Raw genomic sequence first — 16422 nt, 5'->3', positions numbered from 1 at the left:
AAACGCCTACGTTTTGGGCAAAAACGAATTGACAGGGAGCCCAACACCCACCGCAAACCAGCATGACTTTTTCCAAGAATGTGAACTCGGCTCTTGCTCTGTTGACATCGACTGGATGGCGTATGGAACCACAGCATCGTAAAAAACAATCCCACCACAAGGGCCATTTGGTGCCCGTTCAGGGGCCTTTACACATGATCTTCATTAGTAAAAGAATCTTTATCAGACTGGTGGAGATCATATGATATGATCAAGAGCTGCAGACGGCTATTAAGTGGACTTTGTGATGAGACTGATGTGTTAATTGCTGTGTACGAGGTGAAAGGTGCAGAACTATTAGCGTTTGTTGAATCTTTGATAGTGATCAGGGATCGAACACTGGAAAGTCTACATCTGAATCACGTCATGTCTGTTTCATGTCAGACAAAAGAAGCCATCAGAATGATTTTAAACATGATATCATTATTAAAAAGATGGTGGTTAAATCTAGAAGTGACGGTGGGCTGCTTCGAAGTGATGATTGACTCCTGTTCCCTCCCCTCTCTCTCCCTGCAGCTGTGTATGCCTAAAGGTCTGTCGTTCAGGACGCAGGCAGACCAACGGGATCCACAGTTCCACTCCTTCATCATCACAAAGGAGGACGGCTCTCGGACCTACGGCTTCGTCCACACCTTCTACGAGGAGGTGACCAGCCCACAGATCTGCTCCGCCATGCAGACCCTCTACCAAATGCACAACGCAGAGCACGCCCCGACCAACGCCCCTTCTTCCACCTCCTCCTCGTCTTCATCCTCCTCCTCCTCCAGCATGGACTCTCTGGCCAGCAGTTTAGATGAGGCCGACTCCCCCACCTCCTCGTCTTCGTCTCGCAGGGCGGGCGGCTACGACTCGTCACGGGACACCCTCTACGTGTCCAAGGCCTTGTGTCTGATCGCGCCTATGCCCTTCATGCACGCCTGCCGCCGCTTCTTGTCGCAGCTGCACAGGGCTGTTACTGCAGCCACCGCACCCCCCCTGCCACTGGAGAGCTACGTTCACAACATCCTGTACGAGGTGCCGCTGCCCGCCCCGGGACGATCGCTCAAGTTCCACGGTGTATACGAGCCCATCGCGTGCCAGAGGCCTGGCCTGGGGGAGCTGCCACTAGCCGACTTCCCCCTCGCTGAGGCCTTCAGTCTGCTGGGAGTCGAGAACCTGGTCCAGGTGTTTACCTGCACCCTGCTGGAGATGCAGATCCTCCTTTACTCACAAGGTAAGGACAACACGCATAAATAAAGTCAGGATCATAGCAAGGATCATCAGATCAGAGCATATATCCAGGGTCAACTCAATATTCATCAGGCAAGATCCTGAAATGTCCCACTCGATGTGGCTGTGACAAAATGGAATTTTAGTATTTCATTTAGACTGAAGTAACTTTTGCACCTGTTTTTTTTATTCATTTTAACCAGACTGAGGACAATAATGATACTTTGTTGCCTTTTAGTTCTGATCCATTTCATGGTCACTCTGACATATTCCAACCATCGAGACTAAGCAAACATGAAGCAGTGCTGACTGACAGGTTACTCACCTATTGTGCAGTTTTGGTAAAGTCATAGTGCATCATCAGCACTACGTGGGCAGAAGGGAGATCAAATTCCACAAACTGACACCGAGTAAAACAACTCTTTACCGAACCTTATTTGTCTATATTATGAACTCCTGTAGAAAGAACTGACTGATTTTTAATGAAGACCTGATAAGATACATGTCAGATTCAGAAATGTAACCGTGGTTACCAATTGATCTTGCTTGATTATAGACATGCATTGCATACAGGTCGTTTAACAGGAAGTCACCTTCTTGACCATTGGCCATAAGGCCTTGTTGGCTGCATGCTGCATGACGATGCAAACTCCTCATGAAGACAAAATATAAAAGATGATGAGACTTCTTGGTCTTTGAAACTGCAGTTAATATTCAAGTAGGAGTGGGTGGCAGTTTGACCTTTCAGTGGAGGAGTTTTGTTCAGATGTAGTGGCAGGCTGCCCTGTTCTGTGTGAGCCTATGCTGCAAGGCAGGAAAATCTTTTGGAAACTCTTGTGAAATCCAGTTAAAACTTTGTCATTCAGAAAGGAAAAAAAGACAAAATGGTCTCAAATGATCATGAAGAATGTACACATGAGGCTAACTGAGATGCACAGTGATCTGATTTTCCTCCGTCTAGGTTTCCCTTCATCCATTATTTACAGCTGCAGTGAGACACTGTTGTCGGCGTGCGCGTTGCTGCTTGTGTCAGTGCACGTTACCCTCACATATAGAGCAGCATCCGTAAACTGACATCACCTTTCGCGCAACAATCCTCTGTCCATCTCTTTCTCGGTTTCACTCACTGCCTCCTCCAGTCTGCACCGTGCTCTTTCTCTTTCCTCTGCAGCTCGGTTATCTCCTGTGCTTGATGAGTCACGGAAACCGAAAAAGTTAGCGCATACCCCAAATCCGCAACCCCAAAACGCAACCACGTCTCTCCAGTATTCAGCAGCATGCACACATTGTGGGAGGACCTGTTCCTGTGGTGCAGAGTAATTGCATGAGGTGAACGAGTGAAATCACTCTGCTGCTCTCTGAGAAGGAGAAACTAACTTGCATGCAAAGAGCAGAGGAGAAAGGGCAGTTGTAAAACATTCTGTACTATGTTCTCTAAAAGATTCTGATGCTGGGTGCTGACAAGAGCACAATAAGGGAAAAAATGATCACCTTGATAACTGGGGTCGTAAAATCGTTTATTGTGGTGTTATAAACCACTGTTCCAACTTCTGACATCTGAGAGGCCTTCAAGATGAGGGTCGACTGGAGTAGACAGGCTAGAACTACTGCAAATGAGCTAATCTGCCAGCATTTTGCTGCGGACTGACAACTACAAGTTTTGCAACCTCTTGTGATAACAGAAACTGGGATAAGAAACTGAAAAAGAACTCAGTTAGGGCGGTTAGCTTGCTCCAACTCTTTACACTTAGATTGAAGGTCTCACAATAGTTTTTACATTTGACAATGTTGTCATTGATTTCATTCAAATCACAGTTATAGTATACTGCTTTCTCAAAATCTAATAGGTGAAAGGTTGATAACAAGCTTTCCTGTGTTTTTCCTTTTGCTGTTAAGAGTTTCACTCCTCTTAAAGGACAGTGGTGTTCTGTGTTTCTCTGGTGATCTTGCATCAGGGTTAGAACAACTAGTATGAATATGAAAAACTAGCCAACTGATGCCTTTGTCTGCCACTTGGCCTCCACCTTACAGGTCGTAGTGGATCTCTTATTCAAATCAGACAGCAGGCAGTAACTACTAGTTTTCCTTTTTGCCATGGGAAGCGTTTGCGTCATGACTGTTCCGACCACGACTCAGAAGCTCAGAGGGTGTGGAAGTCACTCGCTGAGCACACTTTGGGTCTCGGCGACATTCATGCAGTGCCATATTCAGCGGAAGATTAACCACAAGTGAAACACCAAATGTTAATCAGATAACTCCGTAATCGGATTTGCTGACTGTATTTCTCCGTACCGTTCTGCAGCACGGTGGCTCGGCTCAGTGGAAGTGATTCTGGGCTGTCAGTAGGCCAGAGGGTGAGATTAGGAGGCAGCTTTAGGACAGATTGTGTTTTGACTAGTGTATCACAGTGCTACTGGGACACTGCTGTTAATAACTACATTGAAACAGTGAGCGTGAGTGTCTAAGTAGTCGTCATCTAGGGTATATTCATTTAAAGGAATAGCTGTTTTGAGCTAAGACGTGTGCTTTTTTTCTACCTTTCTCATGAGAAATAACACGTAAAAATAAGCAAAAATAACTTTTGTTTCCAGGATCAGCAAAAGCCAAGATTGCAAGTAGTAAATATGTTAAGTATGAGACGTGTGTGTGTGTGAGAGAGAGAGACTGGCTAAAGATGCATAATTGATAATAATAATCTACTTTCTAATCTAATGACTAAGACAATAATTGTATTAGCGCTGTGCTGTGTTTATTTAATCTGTCCACAAACTGAAATCTAAAATGACAGTTGAACGGGTAGACGCACGGCTTCCTGCAGCCTCGTCACAGCAGGCTTACAGAATTTCAGTTCTAACTGTACACATTCAAAACCTGCACCGACTGACTGTTCCTGTCAGTCTGCCATAGCTGGAGGTGCTGCACACAAGAGCACGGCAGATGGATGAACTGCTGTTCTTGAAGGCATCGACCGCGAGCAGTTAGAGAAAAGATGGCCGACAGAATGATGCATCAGATGAACCGGGCCGTCCGTCGTGGGCTCCCCTGACAGAATGGGGGGGAAAATGACCAGAGCAATGAGCTTAGAATGTCAAATTTACAACCAGTTTAGTCATCTAATGAATTGGAACTGTGTTTAGAGATACTTGTGTCAAAGTGGTGTTAAAAATGTAACTGAGGCCTTCCTCTTCCACGCCTGCTCCTTCTCATCCCATCATCCTTTGATGAAAAATGTCTGTGACTGTCAAAAGCAGTCGCTCTTGGAGGGAAGCGATTGAAACCAGACCTCTCTTGAGTGAAAGGCATCCCTATTTTGTTCAAGTCTTCATAATGTTTCACCGGAAATCACCATCGGCATCCGGCCCTCGCTCTGACTGTGTAACACAGACTGTCTTAACAAGCCCCAATTCGTTTTTAATGGGGTGTAAAAAAAAAAAAGGCTCATCTGGCTGGAGGTAAGTGATGGAGGGGTATGATGCGGGGGGGGGATGGAGAGCGTTCCCTTGATGTTATGATGTTAATGAGACGCTGCCTAACCATATGTTTCCATGCTCCTCCCAATCAGTCTACAAGAAATCATACCGCTACATTTAGAGGCATCATCAGAGCCCCCACCCCCACCCCCACCCCACAGACCCTGTCTGTTCTCCGCGCACACTTATTGGCTGTGACAGGTAGAATGTGACAGCTGAGTGTCTCCTACAGTCATGAGACACACGGGGGGGGGTGCTGTTATGTGGTAATCACTGTAGCTCATTTGCATTGGTGGCAGCCAGTCAGTGCACAGAGGCAACATGTATCTGTGCAGATGTGGTTAGAGGCTTCTTTTACATAAAGGAGCTTTTCATTCAAATGACTTTAAACCTTACTGTCTTACTTACTAAGAAACATACCATTTAGTTTCAGCAAAACAGTGTGTCACAGGCAAGATGGTCACGGCTTGGTCGAGACCCCTCAGGTCCAGTAAAGGGAGGTCTGAATGCATCAGTGTATGCTTATATCTGAATAACAGTATTCTTCCAACTCTGGCAACAGTTTGTGTTTGACCCTTTCCTGTTTCAGCGTGACAGTTCCCTCATGCACAAAGCCAGGTTCATTTAAAGAAGAAAGGAAAGAAAAGAAAGAAAGTCCCCGTTTGGTGTTGGGGTGGTTGACTGGTCTGCACACCTTCAACACCTTCCAGCGAATTTGGGATGAACCGGAACAAACAATGCAAGTCAGTCCGTCGGGCCCCCGGGGCTGCATTGATGGGGGGGGCGCGTGTTGTTTCAGATACCAGAGAGACGTGAGCGAAGATCCAATACTAAGTCCAGTTTTAGCAACAGGTCCGTCAACGTGAAGGCTTCTTAGATGCCAACTGTATACTATGAAATGAGTTTTACCACTCTGGAAAGTTATCACAACAGCAATAATGTTAACTTTTGTCAGGATAATCATGAGGTGAACAGAAATTGGTGTCACAAAGTAACAACCAGTCTGAAACCAGAGGTGTGGAGGCTGTTAGAGTCTGTATATGAGGGGTTTCCCAACAGGAATTAAGAGGTGAAAGTAGAGAAAGTGGAGGTGTTAGGCAGTGGTTAACGCTGAGTGAACCAACCCCTTTAACGTTCTGTTTGACTCTAGCACCTCTGCATTTGAAGAATGCCTGATGTCAGCTGTTCAGACAGCTTGCTTCTACCATTGTGAAGCTGTTTATCAGTCCCTGTTACAGTTTCGCAATGACTCGACACATCTCGTCCTGTTAATCAGCATCCTTCTGCGCTGGGTGACACGTTGCCATATCAGATTAGTTTCTTTTTAAACGATTACATGCTTTCTCACTTATCACAGGTGCTTCGCGGGGTGAATTTCTTGTGTGATGCAGCAAACGTTGTCAAAGATGAGCGGGCCTTTAGAAAAGGAGCACCCGTAGCTGTTTCTGTGTGCGACCAAAAGGATGAGTTAGTTCAACTCAGCTCGGCAAGAGAATAAAATCACTCACCGTTCGATTCCTTCTTCGTCGCGCTCCTCATGAGGCCTGGCTGTGTGGGTTTTTGATGGCAGTCAGTGTGAGGAAAGGAAAGAGAGTTAAATTCATGAGGTGTGAAAAAATATCGCTTAGGAGAAGCACTTTTCCAGACATATCGGGTTAGTGTTAATGAGGCAAGCTAAACTTATACGGGCGTGATGTGAGGAGGGAGAACAGGCAGGAAAGGAGAGAGAGAGAGATAGATAGATAGATTTAATGGTTGGTGGTTTATTCTGTTGAATGAATACAGTTGAATAAAAGAGTGCACAGTGAGTTGTGCATCGATAAAGATCAGACCACCAACGCAGTAAGTCGGTGAAACAAGTTGTTACAAAACACCAAAGTGACGTTTGCATGACAGTGAACGCTGTGAGAAATGATCTTGTAATTCATTAGATTTCAAGGTACAAGGTTTGCCTCCTTGAGCTTTTCAAGGCCAATCTTGTATATACTCCCTTGTCACCTGACCAAAGGGCAGCTGCTCCTTTTGCCCCTCAGCTCTCCATTCATCCAGGCTTTCTGGTTTGGGGGAATTGCTGGTGTATGATGTCACTGTCCACAGTGGCGGCATCTCTGAGCACGCGCCAGTCTGTGCAGTCAAAGCAAGTTTTGTACAGCCGATCCGTCTGTCCACACTTTTACTGTTTTTGGGGAGTGAGTTGGCAAGAGAAGCAGGGAATCGCGGTCTCATAGATGAGCCTGTTGCAATTCTAATGTACACTACTCACAAAAAGTTAGGGATATTCAACTTTCAGGTGAAATGTATGGAAAATGTAAAAAGTGAATGCTACAGTGATATTATATCATGAAAGTAGGGCATTTAAGTAGAAGCATGCAATGGTCATTTTATTCATCTTAAACTATTTATTGAAAGAAAATCTACCAACAGTGGTAGGTATACCACAACAAAACATTTTCAGTGTCTCAATAAATTGGGATGTGGCCAAAGGACGTCCACTCCTCTCCTTTCTGTGACTCTTCCAGTCTCTGTATCACTGTTCCAACCTCCTGATGACACTCTGTGACCCTCTAAGCTCAGTGAACACCTCCGTCTGAGGACTTCCTGTTTGAAGCCTCCAGTGTTGAGGTGCTGCTGATCAACTGTTAGGTGTCGTCTTGGTCTCATGATGTCAGAATGTGAACAGCAGGATGAGGAGGACTGTTTAAATACCAATTCTAACTGAAGCAGGAAATGTATTGGTGGATTCATGGATCAAACCTGTTGTGAATGTTGCTGTTAAGCTTCTTGTTAGAGAACAGCAGCTGGTGCAGAAAGTACTGAAACACTGAACAGTTGGACATGTGCATTCAAAGGTTTAGAGAAAGTCACATTAAGTTCACCTGGAAAGGTTAGAATGCATTTTAGGTTCATCCTGAAATTTCACCTGAAAGCTGAACATCCCTAACTTTTAGTGAGCAGTGTAATTGCCTGACTGACTGTCCTAACTGGCCCACGCAGTAGTTTTAGAACAAGCTATTCATTGCATATCTTTATGTAGCCGAGCAAGAGGTTGAAAACATTGTTTCAGCAAATTATTTGAATATTAATTGACGGTCTTTTGCCATGATTTTAATCAGCAGGCATTAAAATTAACCCTTTATCGGGCATATATTACCTTATTTGGTAACTCAAGTGAGGCAGTAGAACTACGAGAGTCCTCCAAGCCAATCAGCGACAATCAGGCTACATGACAGACCGGCAAGAAACCATATATGGTAACTTCATTGATTTCTAAGTATTTCAATGAGTGGCCTATAAAAGGTTAATGTCATGGATTTAGGCTTAGTTGCAAAGCCAAACACAACCACAGCCCAGTGTTGTAAAATGAGCAGAAAAAGACGATATAATCGTTAATCAGAATTAACCAAAATTCCATGATGTTGGGACAGGGAAGGATTCTATAAATAAATGGTCAGGGTATCGCTTCCCCTGTTGGGTATGTGCTGGTGGAATTTAGGCAGAACAGTTATGAGGTCTGTTTGACTAAAATCAGCAACTACAATAAGAATATCATATGGCTGGTGCTTCTCACTGGCCTACAGATGACAAATAGTGCACTGTACACACTCACACACACACACACTCCGTCTTCAGAGGCGAACAAGCAGCTGCCTCTCATCGGGTTTCTCTCGTTGAAGATAAATCAATATGGTTCGTGGTTAAAGCACAAAGCTTGGTGCATTTTCACAGACTATATGTGCACAGGAGGACACTGACTGAACTAGATGTACAGGAGGGAACGGACAGAGGGGGATGGGGGGGGGGGGGGGGGCTAGAGAGGGGCGGACTGGATAAATTGGCATGGCTCCGGCATGTTTTATTCTGTTTTTTTTTTCCTCTTTCCTCGAGGTCGAGCAGGCTTCTCACTCCGGCCATCATAATAACATCAGATGAAACTGCTGCTGAGCTCAATACTAAAGCCAGCCTGCGAGCACTGGCCTTAATCTGTTTTAGGGAACAAGAGAGGCAGCGCTCTCACACCCACACACACTCGTATGTGGAAATGCGATTGAAAAGAATCCATCAGAATGTAATTCCTCTTGTCTTTAACCCTAACTCACTCTCCGATTCAATTTGAATCTCTTGATTAAAGTCCCACTTGCACACAATACCCTCGCATATATGTATTCCATAAACCTCTTACTCGTTCTCCCTCGCTCAGCCTGCTCTGTTTGAGAATCTCTGTAGTGCAATAACATGATGGTTGAAGGTCACCAGTTTATTTTCATATACAATTTAAAGGCGTCTTATTGTAATAATTTGAATATGGATCATTTTCTCTTTCTTTAAAGTTTGATTTCACTTAGAAAATGAGGTGTAATTGCAAAATATGTTAGTTTCAATTTAAAAATACTTAATTTCCTGCCTGTAAATGCTTGTCTACTGTATATACATGTCTATTTTTAAAGAAAGTCTTAATTAGGAACCAACATGCTTGGAGCTTTTCATAGAATTTAACAACAAATATAAAAATAACTCTTAACTAACTATACATGTTCTGTCACATTCGTGCTCCTCCATCCTACAAGATGAAGCCACAGCAAGAAAAGAGAGCTTTTTAGATCTGCTGCCACCTATTAGCATGTTTCCTCTCTCTCCGCTCAGACTACCAGCGGTTGATGACGGCGGCTGAGGGCATCACCACCCTGCTGTTCCCCTTCCAGTGGCAGCATGTCTACGTTCCCATCCTGCCAGCCTCTCTGCTCCATTTCCTGGATGCTCCTGTTCCCTACCTGATGGGTCTGCAGTCCAAAGAGGGCGCCGACCGCGACAAACTGGAGCTCCCTCAGGAGGTACACAGCCAAACTATTTTCACTTGCAAATCCGTTTGACACTCTTCACTGGGAATTTTCACTTTTCAGCTAGCCTTGTATAAAGACTGCTCAGCCTAACAGAGCCATTAGCTCTGGCCTTAAAGTCATGCCACAGCATAGGCCCTACTTTGGCCCAGGACTTACTACAGCCTGATCTGGAACAGGCTTAAAAAAAAAAGGTATAAATGGACTTTTTTGCAAAATAGGCTTATTGGCTTTCTTCAGATGGAAATATTGACATCATCAGCATAAGCAAGATTCAGCATGTTAAACGGTGAGCTTTAGAGGCGGGGAAAATGTACAATGTTACAGTAGAAACGAGGTGACGTGAAAGAATATGAGCAACTACGGTAGAGGAAGTATAAAGAATAGAAACAATATAGTATACAAGCAGGAGATATTGCAAACAAATTGTGAGGTAAAGAGATAAATAAATATATTGCACAGTTGGTGTACGTTACAGTGCTGTTATTGTCAGTTCTGGTGCAGTCTGGTCTCCTGGGAGCAACACATTTACAGTATGAGTCAGATACGACAGGAAGCCATGTCACTGAGCCAGTTGTTAGAACACAGAGAGCAGTTAGATTCCCTTCTCTTTCTAGATAATCCTTTTAGCTGTAGCCATGCACATTTTTACAGCTTGCTGGGTCTCACGTGGCAGCTTTAGGAAGCTTTCTGAGTGACCCAAACACAGTCTGGATCAATTTGTTTCCCTACGATTCCACTAAATAAATAAAATATTTCCTGCCAAAATCGCGGTCACGGTCCCCTCGCCTGATTTACGTTTGTCACAAATAGCTGAAACCAATGGAATGATCCAATTTAGTCTTGTGCTCTTTGTGAAATGAATGCGCTGAATGACATTAAACCGTGCTGTCTGAAGGTGAAGCATTAATGGGATGGTCCTCTCCATCCCTGCGTCCCATCAGACGTCTCACAGCTGGTCTCCTCACTCTTAAGCCTCCCTGAGATGACTCAGAGGTGGGCTGCGTGTTAGATGTTCAATGGTAGGAGCGTTAGATGGGTCAAACTGAACATCCTGTAACAAAAGAAACGCCTACAAGAGAAACCACGAGCCCTTGTACTGTACCTATATGCATTTTTAACGCTTCTACACTCTTTATTCAGGTTCAGCCTTTGATCTGCTCTCCAGCTAGTATATACACTGTTGTGGTGGTCTCCCCTGATTTTGAAATATGAATTTTTAATGCCGGCCTTGTTGTAAGCCTCGAGTTATAACACAAGTTTGAAATATTGGCCCTGGGCTTTTCTCGAGGGCTCTGAGGACTTGGGAATTAGGGGTTACACTTCCGTTGTAATGCTTGTAACTGGAGTCAGGCTTTACATTTAGACACTGGTAAGGTTGCGTTAGTGTGTAAACTACCACGGAAGGCTCCCACAAGTAGAATAATGCAAGTACTGTCCTGTAAAAGTGTGCGTGCACAAGTTTCGGCAGTTTGCAGTTGTTGCTGCTGACTATACATTGTCCAAGGCAATGAATAACAGCACCTCACACACACACACACACACACACACACACACACACACACACACACACACACACACACACACACACACACACACAGGCAGACTACCAGGCTCCTGTTCAGACAGACAGGAAATTGCAAAAAAACACCTTTCTGTTCTAAATAACCTCGCTCACTCTCTCTCTCTCACACACACACACACACACACACACACACACACACACACACAACAGGACTGTGAATAAGCCACTGTTTGTCTACAAATTTGCCTCAAGGCAAAGTGAGATGGAAGTGGACTCTCGTCTCCTCATTCTTCCTCATTCTTTACTTCGGCCCCAACACTTGTTGGACAGTGCGGAGGAGAAAGTTCCCCCTGAATGTAAACCAGTATTTAGCCCATCGCAGGCGTGCAGTTTATGCGTGTGTACTCATGTGTTATGCCAAGATAAGGCCCCATAACAAAGCTGAACATCCAGGCTCGCTGGCTTCCGGCTTTGCTTACATCCCCTGGCTCCCCCGCGCTCGTTAATCAGGCACATTCCGTCTGCATGCTAATGATCTCAGCCGGCGCAGGATGCTGCCGCGGAGCACCCACGAGCCTGTCTGCCTCATCTCCCCCCCCCTCTCTCCATACGGCTTCCCCCTGCCTGCCCAGACTGGTGCAGTCCCCCATATTTCTGAATGATCCTTTGAAGTGGCGGTGCCCTAGAAATGCGCTGATGATGAAAGAATGGCTTAAAGCAAAACAGAGAGGAGATGATGAGGGGGGGGGGGATATGGATATAATGAAAGAATAAATGTATATAAGCTTTACTGAGCGCCGTACTTCAATCCATGTCTTGGTTTGACCTGTTTTACCTGTTTACCTGTTTATGCTTGCATTGCAGACAAAATCACATGCCGCCATTATCATCTTCCTTTTGCTACATTTTTCTCTCCATGTGCACACACGAGCGGTCCTGTTGGGCTTTAGATCCAAACTAGGCCGACAACCTTTCCGGTGACACAAATGTTTGACATGCAGAGTTTGCTCAAGTTCTTTGAGCGTGTTTTTTTTGTTTTTTATCATCTCCTGTCCTTCGGAGGCTAAACAAAGCTGCACTTCGATCCGAGTGGACACGGATGAGTGCGTCTGTGCGGCTGAAATACAAACAGTGGAGTCGTTTTTTTAATCTCTACATGACATTTGAGTGGAACGGATCCCACGTGTCTATCGTCTGTGTTCTCTGCTGGATTTTGTATGAAACTGTCCAAAGCAGCCAAACCCAGATTTGAGAACTTTGAGAGCAACAGATCCTGACTTGTGTTGTAGTCAGGATATAGTGCTTCATATGGTTTAATTCACAAGTCCAGTTTGTTACTTGGGTCCTTATTACTGTAACAATAATTCAGTAATGATAACAATGTACTCACTCAGTCAGACAATGATTAAATAGATCAGATAAAGTGGTAATTCTACCAAATTACTCTGAGTACAGTGTTATCATAACCATAATCATTTCCAGCACTTGAGCGTTGGCTTAGATTTCATTACCCGTCCATCCATCATCCATGTCTGAACGCTGGAGATTCCACCAGCACACGAACACACCGCACGCTGGGGTTCGTCCAAATTTGAATCTGGAACCGATCGCTCAGTTTTGTGTCTGTGTTTTCTGCCACGCGCTCAATAGCGTATTCCCATTGGTTCGGTCTGGAGCTCTAGCATTATAATCCGTTTTGCTTTAATCCCATACGAGGGTGTGACGATAACTCCATTATGTCAGATTGAGGTTGATCTCCCACAATGTGCTCTTATCAATCACACACTGACCTACATTCTCCGCACTCTACATCACTCAGCCGCCGGCACACCTCTTATCTGTCACCCTCTGTGCAGGATGCCTCCTTGTGATCCCAGTCCCAGCTCTCTGGGACAGGTGTAGTCTGTCACCTCTCTGTTAAAGCATCCAAAAGACAATTCATGTGTGTCACAATAATATCGGTTTATAGGGATCGTTACCTGTCTCAGAGCTTCTGTATTTTGTTGTAATGTTGATGTCTTCTCTCTGTCCCAGGCCAACCTGTGTTTTGTGGACATTGACAACCACTGCATTGAGCTCCCAGAGGACTTTCCTCACTTCCCCAACAAGTCAGAGTTCATCCAGGAGCTCAGCGAGGTGCTGCTTAGCTTTGGCATTTCTGCCAACACAGGCGCTCCACCGCGGACCCGCGCCAGTCCCGGCAGCACCCCATCCACCCCTGGTAGGGAGCGTAAGAACGTTGTTCTCCGGCAGCTGGAGGACGACGGCTGTAACGGTAACCTGGCAGGAGAGGAGCTAGCTGTGCTGGAGCTGCTGCAGGGAAACGCTACCCTGGAGAGGCTGCAGGCCCTCACCAGACGCACCGGCGTGACGGTGGCCCGCGTGGACGCCCTGAGGGCCGCCGTTAAAGCTCAGGGCAGTGAGGGCCAGGGGGGCCAGACCGCGGCCGAAGAGGAGGAGCTAAGGAACGCCAAGCTGAACGTCCAGCTGAGGGAGGTGTTTGCCAGCCGCTTCACCACCATGTTCGCGGACTATGAAGCCTTCGTCATCCAGAGCGCTCCGGACCTGGAGTCCTGGCTCACTAACAGGGAGCAGATGCACAACTTCGACAAGGTGACTGAATCAAGCACAAACACAGGGTGCAGGGAAAAAAACATTATTTTGTGAGCTCTTCTCTCTTAGACATGATCATCTGAACTATTCTATGGGGGTGAAATCAGAGACATAAGAAAACGATTGGATGTTATTTCTAAGTTGACCTTTTGCAGTTGTATATACTTTTTATTAACTATATTTAGTATATGAATTATATTTTACTTATATTTGAGATATCATGTAAGAGCAGGAACATGATATTAGAATATTAGGCTTACAGATCTGAGCCCACAGGCAGTTTATGTCAGACATAGAATATATTGTTGATGATGGCACGTGTCCCGCCTGCCTGCCTGCTGTACACTCTAGATCTCTGTCCACACTCAGCTGGCAAACACCAAATAGTGCATCCCAGCCTCAGCAGCGGGACGGACAGTCCTATAATCAGCGTTTTACAACAGACCAACTCATAATTTAGTTGGTCTCATTTTTAGATGAAAGTTTTGTTTCTGTCAACACACAAAAAAAACAATGATTTGGTCCCAATGTTTAATAAGAGAACATTATTTTTTTTCCTTTGCTGAGTCTATCAGATCTGCCATGGTGTGTATGGTCTGTATTTATTTAAGTACACAACGAACAAGGGAGCCAGGGCACAAGCATTTCATTGCACTTGCACATATGAGCTTGAAATCACCATGTGATGCAAAATGATCTGAACCAATCGACTATATTAACATTTAAAATCAGTGATCTTGAAAACAGAAAGTTGAATTCTTAATGAGTTTTCTTGATTTCACTGCTGCATTGTTTCCCCAAAGCTCCCAAAACCACAATGCTGATTTTTTTTTATTTTCCATTTATCCGTTATGGAGATGAAAGGCTCAGTTTCTGGATGAAAATGCTTGCATTGTGTCGTCATTGAAATGGTGGGCAAACTAAATGTGTTTTTTTCCTCACTGGCTATGGTTTATATTGTAAATGCACTAGATATACACATATATATATATTATATTATATCATATTTACACACAACCTGTATCTGCTTCACAGGAATAGTTTTATCAGCAGCAAAGTAGACAAAGACATTTACAGTGAAGCAGCAGGAGGTGTATCAGGATGACTGAATCAGTGCTGGGTGCTTTTGTTTTTATGTATGTTGTCACCTACATTTAAACTGACAGTACATCGTACATCGCAGGCCTCGTTCCTGTCCGATCAGCCGGAGCCCTACCTGCCCTTCCTCTCCCACTTCATCGAGACGCAGATGTTCGCCACCTTCATCGACAACAAGATCATGTCACAGTGGGAGGAGAAGGAGCCGCTGCTCCGCGTCTTTGACGCTCGCATCGACAAGGCCCGCCTCTACAACGTCCGCGCCCCCAGCCTCCGATCTTCCTGCTACCAGAGGTGCTCCATCCTCAAGGAGTCTGGTAAGCTCGGCGGGGGAGAGTGCTCAAACGTGTTCGAGTGTGGTGTTTATTTCACATGAAACACGATTGGAATTGGAACAAAAGTGGCTGTTATCGCGCCAGAGAGGAGGTGGTTTAAATTGGCAGCAGGAGAGCTCATTGATCTGTTTACTGTGCACGTCTGTCCGCCCTTCAAAGCACAGCAATCGTACTTTGGACAAGGTCGCACAGGACTGCGCCGCGCCACGCAATTTAGAACTGCACATAAACGCTCTGCATCCATCTCTCTGTCTTCTCCTCCACCTCTCCTTTCCCCTTTTTGTCTCTCGTTTATTGTCTGGAAGTAGCTCAGATCTCCCCAGTGACCAGGAAAAAAACCCCCACTTCTCATTTGTCCGCATCCCAACACAGCAAACACTCCATCACTCTCTCACTCTCGCACAAGTGCAAGCGTGCACTCTCTGACGCCGGCGAAGAGTGTTTGGTCAGGCCCTTTTTTTTTTCCTCATTCTCTCAATTAGTGCTGCTTGGGTTTCCCTTTATTAAACCTTTAATTGGTGCTGAATGTGCAGTGTGGGAGGCAGGAGGTCAGACTGTCGGAGGCAAACGGGGATCTGTGAGGCTGCACGTGTCTGTGGGTTTTCTGATGTTCATAAAACCGTGACGGAGCAGGATGTTCACCTGTTCTCACCCGCCTGTGCTATAGCAGGAGACTGTGCACAGAAGTACCATTTTGTGTAGTGGTTAGATAAGACATCTGAAGAGGTGTTGTTGGTATTATCTCTTAGAACCAGCCTCCTTTTTTCTTTCTAGTCTAGGCCGGCCATGTCCTCGCTCCATGTCTGCACCCACATTAACAGATTCACAGCCGCCGCTAAAGGGAAATGAAATAAGCCGTAAAGACAACACCTACATATTATGCCCCTGAAAAGATGCTGTGGCTAACATTGTAGCTGCCCACTTCCACATCCAGCAGACGCAGAGCTGAACTCATTTGAAGTTGCTTTCCTGCCCACCGGCTGGATTTAACTCCAGTGTTCACAATCGTTTAGCTCCGGTTTGGCCTCTCCACTTCCTTAAAATAAAAAATGTGTCTTCGTCTTCTGAATGCTCGCTTAGTTGCTAACTGTGTTTGTCTGCTGTGGAACAGGGCAGGGAGTCAGTTAGTTTTCACTGAAGACCAAAAAACAAAACAATAAAAGACGGTAAAATACTCTGTGCGACTGAGGGAAACTCCAAAGTTGGTGTTCATTCGCCGTGTATTCGTTTCTATAAGCATAGATATTTTTATTTTCTGTTGTTGGAATAAAAACATTGATCAGCTGTTACGTGATGGA

At 45.2% G+C, this 16422-nt stretch overlaps 1 protein-coding gene across 1 annotated transcript in view; it reads left to right on the top strand.

Annotated features, from left to right (window-relative positions):
- dennd5b (DENN/MADD domain containing 5B) overlaps window positions 1-16422 on the top strand; it is a 65621-nt gene that overhangs the window by 32163 nt on the left and 17036 nt on the right. Inside the window, exons 4-7 of the mRNA XM_070853560.1 lie at window positions 556-1252; window positions 9360-9547; window positions 13113-13691; window positions 14875-15106. Of these exons, the coding sequence (XP_070709661.1) occupies window positions 556-1252; window positions 9360-9547; window positions 13113-13691; window positions 14875-15106 (1696 nt within the window). The remainder of the gene's footprint in view (window positions 1-555; window positions 1253-9359; window positions 9548-13112; window positions 13692-14874; window positions 15107-16422) is intronic.

Source organism: Pempheris klunzingeri, chromosome 22 (genome assembly GCF_042242105.1).
Source record: "Pempheris klunzingeri isolate RE-2024b chromosome 22, fPemKlu1.hap1, whole genome shotgun sequence".
Taxonomy (NCBI): Eukaryota; Metazoa; Chordata; class Actinopteri; order Acropomatiformes; family Pempheridae; genus Pempheris; species Pempheris klunzingeri.
Note: the sequence above shows the minus strand (reverse complement) of the source record. Positions and strands in the feature narration are given on the sequence as shown.